This window comes from Gymnoscopelus braueri (genome assembly GCF_963280865.1).
Source record: "Gymnoscopelus braueri genome assembly, chromosome: 16".
NCBI lineage: Eukaryota > Metazoa > Chordata > Actinopteri > Myctophiformes > Myctophidae > Gymnoscopelus > Gymnoscopelus braueri.
Window position 1 is genome coordinate 49,233,019 of NC_137616.1, and position 19,017 is coordinate 49,252,035.

The window sequence follows — 19,017 nt, forward strand, 5'->3', positions numbered from 1 at the left end:
ACATTTTAGTCGACTAAATCAACTGTAGATTTAGTCGACTATAATCTTATCATATTTAGTCGACTAAAACTAGACAAAATCTAAAACGTTTAAGATGACTAAAATGTGGCTAAAACGAAATCAAAATTTGCTGTCAAAATCAACACTGCTTACCGGTTGCATCTGACCTGTGACCTTGCTTCCTTGTTTCCTTGCTTCCTTGCTTCCTTCCTGGTGGTCAGGTGATCGTGTGCTCGGCCACGCTGCACTCTTTCGACGTGAAGAAGCTGTCGGAGCGCATCATGCACTTCCCCACCTGGGTGGACCTGAAGGGGGAGGACTCTGTCCCCGAGACCGTCCACCACGTGGTGGTCCCCGTCAACCCCAAGCTGGACCGCCTGTGGGAGCGCCTGGGGAAGAGCCACGTCCGGGTCAGTCTCTTTAACACACAATAAAACCTTTTAGTTTTAACCTGAAACGGTCACTTAACACTCACTGGCGTAGACTGGAATCTAATGATGACTGGGCAGAATCTGTGTGTGTGTGTGTCCCCTGCGTCGCGGGACACATACACGCGCGAAGCGCTTAATTTTTTATTTATTAATTCATTCATTAAACGACACATGTACTTATTTAATCACCTCTAATTTAATTCATGAATCCCAGGATCCATTCTCTTTTGGACTCCTCTTAGGACATGCTCTGACGGTAGCCTATGCCTCCTACAGACTACGGTACTTAAAGGGCAAGACCACTTTGGTAGAGGTTTGGGATGTGTAGTTACCTTGCCATGATGTAACTCCAAAGGTGGACAAGAAATCAAAAATAATTGCTAATTCAAAATATGCTCCTCATAAAAATGTCAACTTCCTATTGATTTTACTATTTGAAGATCCGGATCCAGAGATCCAGTCCGGGTTTTCTTTCTAATAAAAATAGCAAAATCAACAGGATGTTAACATTTCTATTAAAAAAATAAACAGTACTGGGTTTGGTGATGTTCTATATTGTCTGAATCAACTTTGTTTGCGTTTGTTTATATGCTAAAAGAGTGACTTTGAGAGCTGTTTTACCGTACAATGTAAGTCAATGAGGAGCATATTTTGAATTATCAATTTCTAATCAATGGAGCAATTATTTTTGATTTCTTGTCCACCTTTGGAGTTACATCATGGCAAGGTAACTACACAACCAACACCTCTACCAAAGTGGTCTTGCCCTTTAACAGGTTACACTTGGATCATTGATATGCAGCAGTGGGCAGCTTCTAGCTTTGTAAAAGGTGCAAACGGGGCAGCCAATGTATCACCGCGGTAACGTGAGCCGCCAGCCGCGACCGGCGGCTGACGTTACGTAACGGTAACGCCAGTGACGTTACTGTAGTAATGTATCTATTGGTGTCGGAGTAGAATGCTTTTTTTCTGGCGAGTCTTGCCCAGGAGTTTGAGTTGCTAGACGGGGCAGGATCTTTACTGACCGGGCAACTGCCCCACTTGCCCTCATGACGCGACGCCCTTGCGTACACTACCTTTTATAGGAGAGTGTTGTATAGTTCTACTGGGTGTTTGTGACCGTCTTCCTCCTTTTGTGTGTGTGTGTGTGTGTGTGTGTGTGTGTCAGACGGATGAGGTCCATGCCAAAGACAACACCAGACCAGGAGCCAACACTGCAGGTGAGAACAGCCTGCAGGACAGCAGTCTGCCCAGCAGGAGGCAGCACTATGTCACAATGTCTCCTCACTTCTCAGCCCCTTTGTCTTTATTACCTGAAAGACTCCATGGGTTTTATTGTTAGTTTGATATGGAGTTTAGCTGAACATGACCTGAGTGTTACTCTCACTGTTTATAGAAGCATTTAGCCTATAATGACGAGCACAACATGGGGAGGGACGTGTGTGTGTGTGTGTGTGTGTGTGTGTGTGTGTGTGTGTGTGTGTGTGTGTGTGTGTGTGTGTGTGTGTGTGTGTGTGTGTGTGTGTGTGTGTGTGTGTGTGTGTGTGTGTGTGTGTGTGTGTGTGTCACAATTATTACATGGTCGTCTAGTCGCACATTATTTGAATAATTGTTTCCATGTTGAAAAATGTTCATACATTTTCAAATATGAAAAAAATCTGAAAAGGCAAGGATCTACAAGTTTAACACATTGTGTGCCAGAGGTTTATTAAAATAGGGTACGTTCAGTGCCTGCATATCTTCCATCCACTTACGTTGATATGTTTCGTGCTGTAGAAGCCCCGACGAGGACGTGCATGTAAACAAAGCCTGCGTGCGAGACGGCGGAGGGTCCCGACTAACGCCTGGAACAATAATATTTCTAAAGCGATCCTCCATTGCAGAGTGATCGCCGATCGGCTCACTTCCACCACGTTAAAAAGAAATGGAGATATTAAGCTTTTAGTCGAGGAGTTAACATTGGAGCGGCCGACCGGAAAATATTTTTGACATGGATCCACATCCGGCCTCTCCTTCTTAGAGACTCCTTGGATGATCCCAAAGTTTCGTAACAGCACAAAACATTTTCGCCGAACGGGCTGTGTAACACCCCATCCGCACTGCCAGCGATGCGACGTGATGCGACGTGACGCGAAGCGAGCAGGCGATGAAATCTCATTAAAATACATGTTTTTAGAGACCGCCCTGACCTACCGCGAGCGACAACGAACCGTGCAACGACGTCGTCCACCCCTCCTATTTTCGCTCGCAGGGTCACTATGCCCTAATTTTGCACGAAATGTTGAATGAAATTGTACTATTTTATATTCTATGCTTTATTTTTGCTACACTGCCTATCTTTGGGCATTGTACATAGGAGTAAGAGACACATTATTGCGCTGAATGATTGTTTTATAGGCCTGGAAATTGGGCTAAATATTCTGGAAAAGTTTTGGAAAAGTTTTGGAAATTCATTGCTAAAAATGTGTGGGGACCCTGGATGGATTAAGAGCGTCTGCTAAATGTCTACGTTGTAAATTCTGTGTGTGTGACTGTGACTGTGACTGTGACTGTGTGTGTGTGTGTGTGCGTGTGCGTGCGCGCAGAGATGTGGTCGGAGGCCATCAAGGTGCTGAAGGGGGAGTACGCGGTCAGGGCCATCAGCGAGCACAAGATGGAGCAGGCCATCGTCTTCTGCAGGACCAAGATCGACTGTGACAACATGGAGCAGTACTTCATTCTGCAGGGAGGAGGTGGGTTTACATGGAGCAGTACTTCATTCTGCAGGGAGGAGGTGGGTTTACATGGAGCAGTACTTCATTCTGCAGGGAGGAGGTGGGTTTACATGGAGCAGTACTTCATTCTGCAGGGAGGAGGTGGGTTTACATGGAGCAGTACTTCATTCTGCAGGGAGGAGGTGGGTTTACATGGAGCAGTACTTCACTCTGCAGGGAGGAGGTGGGTTTACATGGAGCAGTACTTCACTCTGCAGGGAGGAGGTGGGTTTACATGGAGCAGTACTTCACTCTGCAGGGAGGAGGTGGGTTTACATGGAGCAGTACTTCACTCTGCAGGGAGGAGGTGGGTTTACATGGAGCAGTACTTCATTCTGCAGGGAGGAGGTGGGTTTACATGGAGCAGTACTTCATTCTGCAGGGAGGAGGTGGGTTTACATGGAGCAGTACTTCATTCTGCAGGGAGGAGGTGGGTTTACATGGAGCAGTACTTCATTCTGCAGGGAGGAGGTGGGTTTACATGGAGCAGTACTTCACTCTGCAGGGAGGAGGTGGGTTTACATGGAGCAGTACTTCACTCTGCAGGGAGGAGGTGGGTTTACATGGAGCAGTACTTCACTCTGCAGGGAGGAGGTGGGTTTACATGGAGCAGTACTTCATTCTGCAGGGAGGAGGTGGGTTTACATGGAGCAGTACTTCATTCTGCAGGGAGGAGGTGGGTTTACATTGCATCTAATGAGCCGTGTGGGTTTCTTTTGGCCCCGGCCTGCAGCCCGAGGGAGACGGAGAGGGAGAAGGAGAGGGGCGTTGTGAAGCATGTTTATGTCACTACGTTGCTCATTACTAACCTAAAATGTACTGTTTAACCCATTAACTCTCTCAGTGCCACGCCCCGAGATATCCCGAGTTTTTCCCGAGTACCCTCCCTGCCAGCACGAGAAATCCCGAGTTTTTACTTTTGACTGTGGTCGCGCTATTCTGTTTATTTTTCATGATCACTTTCGCTTCCTGACTCCTTCAGACTCATTGGGTTCCGGTTTCATGACGCAGATTCCGTTTCCGGTTCTCATTTTTTTCCCGCGGTCATTTTCGGCCAGAATAGGGAAAGTCGCGGTTTTTCACACGGTATAAAAAACGAACGGAGAGGTCCACTTCTGTTCTCTTTGGTCTGGGTGACGATCAGTCATCGTAGTCGTGTATCACATCGTATTTTACCCCGATCACAGATTGTCGAAAACGTCACATCCGTTTTTTGACCGGATGTGACGTAGGCCTGTTTGGGAGGGGGTGAGCGAGTCAGCGAGGTAATCAATGTGTCGATTTGCTGCTCTCTACTGGTAGAACTGTCGTAGGTGTTTAAAATTGCAGAAGACAAGCTATTTGAAAATTAAATGACAAAATAGCACAAAAAAAAACCCCGAAAATTGCTGGCACTGGGGGAGTACTTTATGAAAATACTCTTGGCAGTGAAAGAGTTAAGACCTGAGATAGCCACGGACCCTCATCTCAAAATATTTAGTCCCAGGGACCCCCCCCCAGAAGCAAAGATTTGAGTTAAAATTTTTCACTTTAAAAAATAAATATTCAAAGATTTGCACACATTTTCACGATTTTTCAAAAATAGCAGATCTACAAGCTCATAGCGCGGCACTCGGTGCCGCGCTATGAGCTTGTAGATCTGCTATTTTTGAATAGCCAAATACATCTAAAAATGACACAGATGCGTTCCCGGTCTTAATGGGTTAAGTTTAAAAACGAGTAAAGAACATAGCAGCCCAACAGTGTCTCTCTAAGACACTAATTAAAGTAGACTTTATAGGGACTTTTAATATTAAAATACCCTCAAATTGCATCTAATGATAGATATGTCCTCATTATGACCGGGGGTAACTATGCTCTAAAAGTGTGAAAAACATATTTTTCATTTCACTGCGTCTTTAAAAAGAACAATGTGAGATTCCACACTCAGTCTGTCTGTCTGTCTGTCTGTCTTCAGGTCCAGACAAGAAAGGCCATCAGTTTTCCTGTGTCTGTCTCCACGGTGACAGAAAGCCTAACGAGAGAAAGAACAACTTGGATCGCTTCAAGGTAAAAAAGAAAAAGAAAAGAAAACATTATGAATAAAAGTAAAGTTGAATTTGCACTTTTGTAAAGTAGTCAAGTCAAATGTTATTGTAGCCCAATGTCACTAAAACATGTCCCAAAGGGCTGTACATGAAAACAAAGCGGTAATAAAAACAAAAGTAGAGCAATGCACCAATCCTACCCACGGGGTCACAGAACAAAGTCATAGAGAGAAGGATGAGGCTGGCAGGGCACTGCGTCAGACGACCGGAACTAGAGGCAAGCAAACCGACACTGTGAGAGCCAACCCAGGACACAGCTAGGAAAGGCAAGAAGCTGCACCACCTACGTACAGATTAGAGATGCGCGGATCGCGGTTTTAGCCGCGGTTGCCGCAGTTAACCGCAGTTTGGGTGGATTCGGGTCAATCAAATATAATTATTAATTAATATCGGATAAACCGCGGGTGAAATATTGCGGTAAATAAATTAATTAATCTAATATATCTATCCATAAAATAGCTAAATCTCTGCGTGCTTGTGTCTGTGTGAGTGTGTAGAGCAGCCTCTGTGCGATCTGATCTCAAAATGCATTGATTTAGCCTATGGAATGTCGGTGCGTCTTTTTTCTTTTTTTCAAACCGGTGCTGCGCTGGCAGCAGAGCAGTGCGCTCTGTATGTTGGATGCTGCATGTATGTTGGATGCCGCACAGAGTCTGTACTGTATGTTCAGCTCAGCAGAGCACGTGCGCTCATGTTCAGCGCAGCACCGGTTTAAAAAAAAAGAAAAAAGACGCACCGACATTCCATAGGCTAAATCAATGCATTTTGTGATCGCATCGCACAACTAACGGGGAATACCAGAAAATAATAATATTTTGACATACGGGAAAAACGGTTGGTGCGGATATTAAAATTGGCTAATATAATTATTGCGGTTGGATAACGGGCGGATAATTAATTTGTACATGCGGATTCGGATGATGTGAGAGGCCATCCGCGCATCTCTAGTACAGATGCACTGCGGCGCGACAGCTTAGCTAACAACACTGTAGAGCTCCAGACCCTGATGTTAGATAGAGGAGGGTATGGAGGGCAGCGATCCAGAGGTGCCGTTGGCTAGACCGCACTCTCACCATCGCATCATCGCAGAGCAATGCACCAACAAATCACACAAAACAATGTGTATAAATGTGAGATATGTGACAATAAACTGGATGACTGTAACTTAGTGCCAGCGTTGATTTTGACAGCACATTTTGATGTAGTTTTAGTCATAGTCTTTTGAATAAAATTCTATTTAGTTTTAGTCATATTTTAGTCATCTGAAATGTTTTAGTTTTTGTCTAGTTTTAGTCGACTAAATACCATAAGATTTTAGTCGACTAAATCTACAGTTGATTTAGTCGACTAAAATGTATTCCGGCGGTGCCTTGATGGCGTCGTAATGCCGGATTTTACACTGATTTGTATGCTGAAAATAGCCGATCTACAAGCTCACAACGCGTCGCCCTGCGACACGTTGTGGGGCTGCTAAATCTGCTATTTTCAGAGCGCAAAAACCCGAGCGCAACCAAAAATAAAATGACTTGTCTTTTAGTTCTATTGGATCTCTTCTCCACTAGAGCCTCCCTAACATTTTAGTGTAGTTTTTATTTGTTGACAAAATTGTCAATGTATTTAGTCGTCATAGCTTAGTTTTTATTTAGTTTTCGTGAGTGAAAAAAGGTAGTCGACGAAAAGTTTTCGTCATAGTTTTAGTCGACCAAATCAACACTGCTTAGTGCTTGGTCCAGACTAGACGAGTAGTAGACTAGTTGGTGTGGAATTAGTCAGGGGATATTTAAAAAATCTTATAAATGTATAAATTCCTTACCAAAAAAAATCTTCACCAATGTGTTTGTAAAGGTGTCTAGTAACACATCTCACAAAGACTGAAATTCAGTTTCCCTAGGAGAATTTTTGACAGCTGCTGAAAGTTGGGGTACCCACCATAACCTTGGTTAAAAAAAAAATATATATATATATATATATGTTTTAAGTAGCATGTGAGGGGTCAAACTAGGGTGTTTCTATGATTCTGAATCCATTGCAAGCATTTGTTTTGCACCAAAACCACTCCTTGGGCTAAAAACGGCCCAATCTCAATGGGCTTTTTACACAAAGTATACCTGGACAAGGATGGCTATGGCCGTTTTTAGCCCAAGGAGTGGTTTTGGTGCAAAACAAATGCTTGCAATGGATTCAGAATCATAAAAACACCCTAGTTTGACCCCTCACATGCTACTTAAAACAGAATTATTATTATTATTTTTTTTTTTTTTTTTTAACCAAGGTTATGGTGGGTACCCCAACTTTCAGCAGCTGTCAAAAATTCTCCTAGGGAAACTGCATTTCAGTCTTTATGAGATGTGTTACTAGACACCTTTACAAACACATTGGTGAAGATTTTTTTTGGTAAGGAATTTATTCCAAGATTGGAAAATGTTCTGCTAATATCCCCTGACTAAATGCTGAGTGAGGGTCTTCTAGGTTCAGACTACAGTAGATGAGTAGTGACTAGTGCGTGTGGAATTCTGAGGTCTTCTTGCATGTTCTTCTTCTCAGAAAAAAGAAGTTACGCTCCTGATCTGCACAGACGTGGCTGCCAGAGGCATCGACATCCACGGCGTCCCCTTTGGTAAGGAGGAACACTTTTTAGAGTCATTTTAGATGTTGCTATGTGTATAGAAACAGGATTCTTTTTTTCTCTTTTTTTTTTTTATAAAAAAAATAATATTTCCTGAAAACTTAAGGTTAGGATTCAGAAGGCGTTTTAAAAATCGGCCTCAGGCCTAAGGGTTATAATTCTGAAAGGAATGGGTCTCAAGACGAGACATGAAAATGAATGAATTTATTCATTCATACTTTCATTCATGTGCAACTATACAAAAAGTCATTTACAGGTGTTTTTGCGTTCCTCACTGAACCTCACTATTGTTATCAATGTGTCTTTGCAGTGATTAACGTGACCCTCCCAGACGAGAAGCAGAACTACGTCCATCGCATCGGCAGAGTGGGCCGAGCCGAAAGGTTGGTTTGGGTCAGGCAGGGACGTGCAGAAGGATTTGGAGAGGCAGGGGCTGGAATTTGAAAAGGGCACCTATTGGATTTTTTTTAAACAAACAATTACCATACTTTTAGGCCCGAAAACCTGACAAATCCGAAGAGGTATCATTGCGTGCTTAATGTCCTCAAAGTCACGCACCCAACAAGCTTTGAACTGAGCAGATTGGTCCTTCTGTTCCAGAGATACTGGCCAAAACATCTTGAAAACGGACACTTTCGCCGGTTTTCGATCGCCGATTTTCGATCGAATTTTGGCCATTGTCGCCCGTTTTTCTTTAATAACACGGGCTAGGAAGGTCGTACGGCGACAAACTAGATACTTGAGTAAAGTTCACTTTGAGCTGCATCCAACACATCCACTGGCATTTCCGTCGGCCTTACCGTTAGGCTGCTAGGGGTAGTTGAAATACATTTTTTGTTTATTATTTTTTATTTTTTCAGTCTGGAGAGGGCACTTTTTTAGCGACAGGTAAAAGGGCAGGGGCTCAAGACCCCTTTCATGTCTATGTGTGCACGTGCATGTTTGGGTGGGAAAAAGGGATAGTTCACCCCAAAAAAAACTTTTTTTCCTATCCATTACTCACCCCATGGAGCCTTGAGTTCATGGAGATTATTTTTTTTCTCCATGAACGGTGTGTCCGGTAGGAGACTCAAAGAGTCTTCATTGAGTCTCCTGCCAGAGACTCAATTGAGTCTCCTGCCAGAGACTCCGTCGCTCATCAAATTATTGGCTCAGAAATGCGACAAAAACAAAAAAAATAATCTCCATGAATTCAAGGTTCCATGGGGTGAGTAATCGATAGAAAGCAAGTATTACTTTTTTTGTGGTGAACTATCCTTTTAATGTGTCTGTGTGGAAAAGGTTTGGGTGGAAATATCTTAATGTCATCATTACAATGTAGACATTTAGCAGATGCTCTTATACAGAGTGACTTACAAGGTCAAAGTAAATGTCATGAACCCTAATCAATCGATTTGAAACGATATGAATAAAGTAAAAAAAAAAAAGTGAACTAGAAAAAGTGCTCCTCGGAGCACAGGTCTCCGCCAGGTCAGGTACCGGTACTTTATTCTGGCCTCCTGGTGGCGCTATAATAGGCCAATGTGAAAAGGGTGCCAACCGTGCCATTTATTCTTGCATTGACACTGCATTCATGATTTGAGGCATTTTGTTCCAAAAATTTGTTTTGCTAAATTAGACCTGCTGGTGGCGCTATAACAGGCCAATGTGAGAAGGGTGGCATTTCTTCCTCGGCCTATTGGGAATGTGCATGTGAAATTTCTTTGAGGCTTTTTTGAGGCTTTTTGTTCAAAGCGGACCAATCCTGCAAACTTTAGAAGCCAACCGTAGGCAATGAGGATGGAATATGGGAAATCGGACAGATCCTTGTTGATCACATGACTATAGTGATACTGTGTACTGATTTGCATGACGTTTTGATAAAATTTGTAGGAGTAATATAAAAAAATGGGTTTTGCACAAATCGGCCTCCTGGTGGCGCTATAACAGGCCCATGTGAAAGATTTGGGGCAGATGCTCTGAATTGGCATCCAGGGAGTGTGTGTGCACAGTTTCGGAGCGACCGGGCCAACGGTGCCGGAGATTAGCTGGTGACAGACGGACACACACACGGACGGACGGACGGACAGGGGGTAAAACATACTCTCTCGCCATGCCTTCGGCCTGGCGGAGACAATAAGCATTTGTGAATAAGTAACCGATGTATACCTGCATATGATAACTAGGAGTGTTAGGGGGTGAGGTGGAGTCTGAAGAGGTGAGTGCTAGGGGGTGAGTTGGAGTCTAATGAAGTGAGTGCTAGGAGGTGAGGTGGAGTCAGGAATCGAGTGCTAGGAGGTGAGTTCTAGGGGGTCAGATTGAGTGTGAGGGGTGAGATGGAGTCTGAAGAGGTGAATGTTCAGACTGGTTGAGAATGGGGAGTGAGTCTACAGTAGGCCTGTCCCCGACTAAGGACTTGTTTAGTCGAATCTAATTGGCGACTAATTGCCAATAGTCGACTGGCAAATGCAAACATTTAGGGTTAAAATACATTTTATTTCAAAGGGCCAAGTCTACACAGTTTGTTTTGTGTCTCCAGCAGAGTTTCTAGTGTCTCTATCTCTCTCTGGAAGAGGTTGCACATGAACTCTGCAGCCGCACTGAGGCGCTCCAACACAAACAATACCAATACAAAGACGAGGAATAAGAAGAATAAAGTGGAAGTTACGTGTGGTTGCAGGTGTAGACTTGGCCAAAAAACTATTAAAAACTTTTTTTTCCCGACTAGATTCGACTAAGAGACACGCAGTCGACTCGGACCCCCCGCGACTAACCAGTCGACTATTCGACTTAGTCGAGGTCAGGCCTAGTCTACAGTAGAGTGAGAATAGGAGTGAGTCTACAGTAGAGTGAGAATAAGAGTGAGACGTCCTGTGTTAGCTGATGTACGGTACAGTAAGGTGTCCACCAAGACCATTTGTTTTTCCTGAGCGCAGCGCTCGTTTTGAATAGTTTCTGTAAACACCAGCAGCCAGTGTGGCGTGGCTGCTCATTGGCTAATCTTGTCCCTCTCAATCTGACAGGATGGGATTGGCCATCTCTCTGGTCGCCATGGAGAAGGAGAAGGTATGTTTCAATGACTCGCGTCGTCTCTGAAGTGTTCATTCACTTCATGTGTTCATCATGCATTAAAGTTCTGAGTCGCCACAACTGATTCAGTCATGTAGATTCAGTCATGTAGATTCCATAGAGTCCAACATGCCTTTCTCTCGGGTGACTCCTTGCTTTCTCTTAAGGTGAGAACGGAGCGCCACCAAGTACGACTCAGGCATTAAAGGAGAATACCGGACAAATGTAACACTAACAACTAACAACATTTAATTTAACACTGGATGCTTGTTTCTTTCCAGAACCTGGCAACTCGTGTTGCCAGGTTCTGGAAACAAGCAACCAGTGTTAAGTCGTTCGCCATTAACGGTGGCCTCGCAGGAATTTTCAGCGCAAGTTTGACTATCATGAGACTCCACAATGACTAGCAGTAGAGAAAAAAACAACTTTGCATCGGTTTTAATAGACGAATCTCCCTAACCCACGCGCTCCCATTATGACAACGGAGGGGGTTTAAAAAATGACGACAGGGGAATCTATGGAAAAAAAGAACGCCACTTTTCACGTCGGTAGGTGAGTAACGAGACATCAAAGACAACACTTAATTTGTCCGGTATTCTCCTTTAACCCTAACCCACATGGCAACGTCATACAGTAATAATAGATCATTGAAGTTCATTTACAACTAAAACAGTATTTGAATCGTTCAAACTGGCAGTAGAATACATGTTCAGAAGTGTCTTCCATAAACCCCTAATGGTCTGAGATGTTTCATAAAAGCACAGGTTAAAGCCTCCATCTGTGATTTCTTCAACTGGTTGGCTGTGTGTAGAAAAGCAGGAGCACGGGTTTAGAACGATGATACCTAAAACAAAATCAGTGTCCTTTCACGCTGTTGTGAGATTATTTTTGTTTTAATACATGTTTGTGTGTATTCAGGTGTGTTGTTTTAATACATGTGTATGTGCATACAGGTGTGGTACCATGTGTGCGCCAACCGAGGCAGAGGCTGCTACAACACCCGACTGAAGGAGGACGGAGGCTGCACCATCTGGTATAATGAGAAAGAGGTGAGCCAAGCCATATAGATAACTATATATACATCTATGTATATCTATATATACATCTATATATGCACTATATGTACATCTGGTATAATGAGAAAGAGGTGTCCCCAGTTCAAATATGATTATTTTGGGGGGGTCCCCAGTTCAAATATGATTATTTTGGGGGGGTCCCCAGTTCAAATATGATTATTTTGGGGGGTCCCTAGTTCAAATATGATTATTTTGGGGGGGTCCCCAGTTCAAATATGATTATTTTGGGGGGGTCCCTAGTTCAAATATGATTATTTTGGGGGGTCCCTAGTTCAAATATGATTATTTTGGGGGGGTCCCTAGTTCAAATATGATTATTTTGGGTCACGGCCTGAACCACTGGTCTAGGTTTCAGGATGAGAGAAACTTTACTCTCCTTTCATCATGTTGTATTTAATGGTCTGTCTCTCTGTCTCTCTGTCTGTCTGTGTCTGTGTCTGTGTCTCTGTCTCTGTGTCTCTGGCTCTCTCTCCTCCCCAGCTGTTGTCAGAGGTAGAGGAACATCTGAAGTGCACCATCACTCAGTGTGAGCCTGATATTAAGGTTCCTTTGGACGACTTTGACGGCAAGGTGACATACGGCCAGAGGAAGACATTAGGAGGTAGGTGTGAGTTAGAGAATTTTGGACTAAGGTTTTCTTACCTTTTTCTATGATGTTATGATATCTTAGGATGAACGGTACAGTAGAAAAATGTCATAACTCCATCCCGGGTCCACCACAGCTTAAAACATGCGCCAATAGGCCTTGCGCTAGATCGCATATTTTAATAAAAAATAAATAAATAAACAGAGGTCTTGCTAGACAAGATCAATCTCGTCTAGCGAGACTTAGGTTTTTTTTTTGTTTGTTTGGTTTTTTTGCATAGTTTTCTGTCACTATGAACGTCAGATCTCAACAACAAAAAAAAGACCCGGGATGGAGTTATGACATTTTTCTACTGCACCATTCATCCTAAGATATCATAACATCATAGAAAAGGCAAGAAAACCTTAGTCCAAAATTCTCCTTTAAGGCTGGCACTATTTATTATCATCAGTTCTGTTTCCATCCATCAGTATAAAAACATCTGGATGAAATTAACATGCATGTCATATTTCCATCATTATTTTCGATGACGTCCACATTCCTCCAGCCTCCCTATTTTGGGCATTTAGGGCATTTCTTCATAGCTGATCTACAAGCTCTCAACGACACACTACAAGCTTGTAGATTAGATATATAAACGTGTAACCTTTTGTACTGTGGCCGGTAAATATCATATTGATAAATAAAGAGTCAGTCCTATCTATGTGTGGGCAGTTCAATTAGGGCCTGAAACATGTATTGTAACATACAATGTAACATTGTTATATGTCTATATGTCATTCTGTACTGCTGTTTCACTTCAAATGTTGTTGTTTTTTAATGATTTATTGTAAAATAGTGGATGAGGAACAATTACAGATTATATTTAAAGAGATTGTTGGCAACATTAAGCCTAAATTTGAAAAATATCTATATATATATATTTAGCATTTTTTCCCCTCTATCAGCCACTATATAATGATGCTGGGGTGTTTTCCTGCATTGAAACACAGTCCTCTTTCTGAAATCCGTATTTCCCTACTGTTTATGTATGTGTCGGGCCGTAAATTAACGCACGCATGTGCGCATCTGTGCACGTCCGTGTCCGTGTGAACTTTTTACTTTCGGTTTGAAAACGCTCTCAAACTTCGTTTTTGAGGCACATAATTTACTTTTCAGATAGCGTTTGGATAGAATTTAGTTGTTTAACTTCATATATGTGGTCAATTTGTCATGAAAGAGCCTATTTAAAAATAAAAATTCAGAGAACCGGCAGGGGCGGGCAGTTCCGCGAATTGTATCCGAATAAAGAACCCTATATTCGGCATGGCCCGTTTAGAAGTCTCCTTAACTCTATGGAAGTCCTCCCTGCGTCACCCCCTGGTGGTCGGGGAAACGAACTGCTGGAGTTTTTTTCTTTGTTTATCTCTGAATCGCCTACAATCCCTTTAAGTGATTTATTCCACTAATATTCTGTTTGAAACGTCTTGAAAGTGTGAGACTACTGATTTTTAGAAGGCATTTTTGTCTGGATAACCGTGTGATAACCATGTGACAACCATGTGACAACCATGTGACAACCATGTGACAACCATGTGCCCATTGATACCTGGAACGCATCTGTGTCACTTTAGATTTCTTTAGGCTATTCAAAAATAGCAGATATACAAGCTCATAGCGCGGCACCGAGTGCCGCACTACGAGCTTGTAGATCTGCTATTTTTGAAAAATCGAGGGGAAAAAAAAAAATGTTTTTTTTTCTCAATTTTTTTTTAGGATTTAGAAGACATTTCTAGAATCTTCTCAGGTCTTAATGGGTTAACCATGTTCCTTCCAGGTGGGCACTACAAGGGCCACGTGGACGCCCTGGCCCCCACCGTCCAGGAGCTGGCCACCCTGGAGACCCAGGCCCAGACCTCCTTCCTCCACCTGGGATACATGCCCAACCAGCTGTTCAGAGCCTTCTGAACATCACACACACACACACACACACACACACACACACACACACACACACACACACACACACACACACACACACACACTAGGGCATTAACGAATAGTGATTTATGGTATTCGAATTATTCGACCCAAAAGTATTCGAATAGTCGATTATTCGGTTTGATTATAAAAGATTAAAAAAACGTTTTTTTTTTTTTGTTTTTTTTTCAATGGCATTGATGACTCGACTCAAGGAATGCGAGTTGACGTCACACCAGAGCTCACAGCTGCGCGTCTGCTCTAGAAAAGCCACTTTTTTAAAAAAAATCTTTAAAAAAAAAAATGATTTTTATTTTTATTTTTTCCCCGAAAAATCGAATAGTGGTTTGATAGTCGAATAGTCGGTTTGATATTCGAATATTCGACTATTCTGTGAATGCCCTAACACACACACACACACACACACACACACACACACACACACACACACACACACACACACACACACACACACACTTGTTGTAAGCCGAAGCAAGTGTCAAATCTTATTTTAGGAAGTGAAACCCCATTTGGAAATTGCAATTACAGTAATAATGTTTACGTTGAGTTGAGCTTTTATTTCTTTTTGGGGGGCGGGAGGGTTGATTTTCGGAGGCAGAACCACTTCATTCACTAAAGAAACTACAAGAAAATAGGCTGATGTTTGTGATTTAGAGACAATATGACCTCTCATAGAGAAGGAATAGAATAATTTACACTGTTCATTTAACCCATTGAGACCTGAAGCCGATTCTACATGTCTCCTAAATCTCAACAGTTTTCTGAAAAACGTTTGTTTCTATATCAGCGGTGCTCAATCTTTTTCATGTCAAGGACCCCCAAAATGATATGTATTTGGCCGCGGACCCCCATCAAAATATTGTTCCAGGGACCCCCCAGAAGCAACGATTTTAGTTAAAAATGTTTGCTTTAAAAATATATATATTCAAAGATTTTCACACATTTTCACGATTTTTCAAAAATAGCAGATCTACAAGCTCGTAGCGCGGCACTCGGTGCCGCGCTATGAGCTTGTATATCTGCTATTTTTGAATAGCCCAAAGTGTAAAATAATGCTTTTTAGCTCAAATCAAAAAATGACACAGTTCCAGGTCTTAATGGGTTAATAATGTTTACGTTGAGTTGAGCTTTTATTTCTTTTGGGAGGTGGGGGGGTTGATTTTCGGAGGTAGAATCGCTTCATTCACTAAAGAAACTACAAGAAAATAGGCTGATGTTTGTGATTTAGAGACAATATGACCTCTCATAGAGAAGGAATAGAATAATTTACACTGTTCATTTAACGGTAGTGCAAGTGATGTCTTTTGGTTAAAGCTATAGGTTTTTTGTTTTGTTTTGAAAGGAAAAGCGTTACTAAATAAAACACTTCCACACGTACAGAACACATACACATCCACACAGCCCCTCAAGGAACCCTGAGGGTCCCAGAAGAACCCCACATTAGTGCTCCTGCAGTCCTAACTGGATCATTTCTCCAAGCAAGCAGCTGTGTGACATTGTGTGATTTTTTTTTTGTTTTCTTTAGGTTTTCAAGTCTAGCGTCCAAACTTTCATTGTAGGATCATGTTTTGAGCCGTAGATATTCTGCAGGTAGTAGCAAACATGTTTAATTGGAACAGTTTTTTAAGTTTAATAGCTTAATTTCTAGAGTTCTATTCATATTGAACGTTCCCAAAATGCATCATAGAAGCCGTCGGTATAATGCCATGTTTGATTTACTGTCTATTTATAAAGGAGGGCTCACGTCTCTTGTTGAATGGAACCTGTAAGGTTTGAGAAATGTGAGAAGAATATCCTACACGAGGGGTTTAGTGGTTCAGCTGCTAAATTGTCCTTTGGCAAACAAGAAGCCAGACTTTAGTATTGGAAGAGGCTGGCTGAGGAAAACCGATGAAGAATTGCTGTAGCCTATACTTTCAAAGCTGCAATGAAAATTGCTTACATCTTCTGTTCGTAATCTAATAATTTAATTGAATGGTGTATTAGGTGACTTTAACGCCATGTTAATTACCTAAAACGTTGAGTGGTGTATGCATTCAAAACCTTTGTAAGCCATGTAGCCAATGTCACATAAGCTAGGTAACAAATATATTGTTTGAAAAGCCCTCGTTATGTAATTATTTGCAGTTACAGAGGTGGAGGGTGGATTCTTTCTGGATGTTTTAGTAACACAGTCTATCTTCTAGTTCCTTTCCCCAGATCAGCCTCTGCTTGTCGGGGGGGGGGGGGGGGAGAGAGACGCCTTCCTTGTCCTGGATGTTGGCCTTCACATTGGGTGGGTTGACCATAGAGACATATAAAGGGTAGGCGCCTCCTCCGGCTCTGAGGCGTCTGTATCTCGGCCGCCATTTTGGAGAAGGCAAGCTTCCCGACTATACTGGCCAATCACAGCGTGTCCTTCCCGGGACTTGGCAGAATCTAGTTGTATAAAAAAATATAACAGGATATTGTTATACAACTAGATTCTGACAAGTCCCGGGAAAAAAAACGCGCTGTGATTGGCGCGTTTTCCTCATTGGCAGAGGCCAATGAGGTATCGAGGTCTCTATATCAATGGCAGGGGGTCTTCAACGTTTTCAGGCCAAGGACCCCCTAGCTGAGAGAGAGATGAAGCAGGGACCCCCTCTATATTGTATAAAATTGTGTTTCAGATTTAACTTTTTTTGTTTACTTGGTCTGCTCTTTTTTTCCCCCTCTACACCTATACCTCTTTGCCAAAAATAGCAGATCTACAAGCTCACAACGCCTCGCAGCGCGAGGCGTTGTGAGCTTGTAGATCTCCTATTTTTGGCAAAAGTTCTCCTCAGAAAAGGAATGCTAGGGTTCAAGTGGTTAAGGTAAAAAAAAAAAATCATATCACACAAAGATTTGGCGGACCCCCTGTAGTAACTCTGAGGACCCCCTAGGGGTCCCGGACCCCCCTGTTGAAGACCCCTGATCCATGGGCTTGACAACGACCTGCATGTTTGAGTCTCTGCTGTGAGTCAGCTGTACCAAAGTACCTCTCAACCATCCTCACAGAAACGTCCACACAGACTGTTCTGTGTTGAAGGAGAGGACAGTACGGTAAAGATATAGCATTCAACAAGAGACGCGAGCCCTCCTTTATACATTTAACTCATGGCTACTTTACAGTTTCCCTTGGCAGTTGGCACCAGAAGAAGGGAGATGTGTGTTCAAACTGATCATGAATGATATCTTGTCCATAAAGCAGTGATCTAGACACAATGTCATGTCATCAGTTGTATATTTTGTTTAGTTTTTTAACAATGAGAGTTTTCAGGGTTTGGAAGCTGAGAGGCCTATAGTTCTCCCTCTAGTTAAGTTAACTTTTCATTGTCATCGATGTGGTGGCATTCCTCTCATTTGATGTTAAAAACTGTCACATATATACAGCTAGCATTGTGTAGTACAATAGTACACAAGCTTTGCAAGCAGGGTAGGTGATTACCTGTAATTCTAACTTAACAGAAAATGCCTATTTTATTTATTTAAATTCTGAAGGATGCAGTTAAATGGCTGAATTAAGTCTCTTTATTTCTCTTTTATTTAATCTAAAATGCATTTTCAATTTGAGTAACGTGACCACTTTTTCTTTCTGAAATAAAAGTGTTGTGTTCAGTTCATTCTGATTCCTTGGTGTTTGCAATAGAACAATTGATATTTGGAAATTAAGGAAAATAAAAACGTGAAACTTTACTTATCATTAGAGCTGTCAAATACATAAGCCAAAACATTCTTTCAAGATGCAGTCAAAATACAGTTGCACTAATAGTCTATACCAGTAGGGACCCGCCAATGCATTGTTTTGCATATTGAACTAGGCTCAGTCCCTTCATCCCTTTTTGTTGACATTCATCTCTTCGCAGGGACTGAAATGTCTCTGGGGGGAGGAGGGGCAGAGGTGTGCGTCAATTGGGTATGGCAGGGTATTGCAGCTGCCATACCCTGGCTCCAGGAAGAAAAAAAATATATATATATATATTTTTTTAAAGAAAAATAAATCCATGAATGTCTGTCTATCTGCGTTGATTATTCTGTTATTAAATTTCAGTAAAATAACTACCAATGCAAAATGATTGCTTTCACAGGGTATTTCATTCTTCACAACTGCTTGTATCTCCCCTATTCTCCCCTATCTTGTCAAATGGTATATTCCCAGGCCCAGCCTGGGAATCCCAGGTTCAACACAGGTGCAATGCATTATTCAGACATGCAAAAGTGTCACTTTTCAGCTACAGTCACCTTTTTGAACTCAAATAGGGCAATTGTGTGACACCTGACCCGAAAGAAAACAACATGTTGTCACCTTTTTCACCTCGGGCTGTTTGCATGCCTGATTATTGTTAATTAGCAACCCACTGAGCCATAGTCGTCTATTAGACCTCCGTCTAAAACTGGGTTATAATTGGTCTAACAGTGAAAGTTTT

At 42.3% G+C, this 19,017-nt stretch overlaps 1 protein-coding gene across 1 annotated transcript in view; it reads left to right on the forward strand.

The window, feature by feature from the left end:
- ddx1 (DEAD (Asp-Glu-Ala-Asp) box helicase 1) overlaps positions 1 to 16,783 on the forward strand; it is a 37,053-nt gene extending 20,270 nt beyond the window's left edge. The window contains exons 17-27 of the mRNA XM_080453674.1: positions 222 to 410; positions 1,600 to 1,651; positions 3,017 to 3,163; positions 5,142 to 5,233; positions 7,816 to 7,888; positions 8,208 to 8,280; positions 10,900 to 10,942; positions 11,899 to 11,994; positions 12,502 to 12,622; positions 14,424 to 16,191; positions 16,322 to 16,783. Coding sequence (XP_080309800.1) covers positions 222 to 410; positions 1,600 to 1,651; positions 3,017 to 3,163; positions 5,142 to 5,233; positions 7,816 to 7,888; positions 8,208 to 8,280; positions 10,900 to 10,942; positions 11,899 to 11,994; positions 12,502 to 12,622; positions 14,424 to 14,554 — 1,017 coding nt within the window. The 3' untranslated portion in view covers positions 14,555 to 16,191; positions 16,322 to 16,783. The remainder of the gene's footprint in view (positions 1 to 221; positions 411 to 1,599; positions 1,652 to 3,016; positions 3,164 to 5,141; positions 5,234 to 7,815; positions 7,889 to 8,207; positions 8,281 to 10,899; positions 10,943 to 11,898; positions 11,995 to 12,501; positions 12,623 to 14,423; positions 16,192 to 16,321) is intronic.
- The last annotated feature ends 2,234 nt before the right edge of the window (positions 16,784 to 19,017 follow it).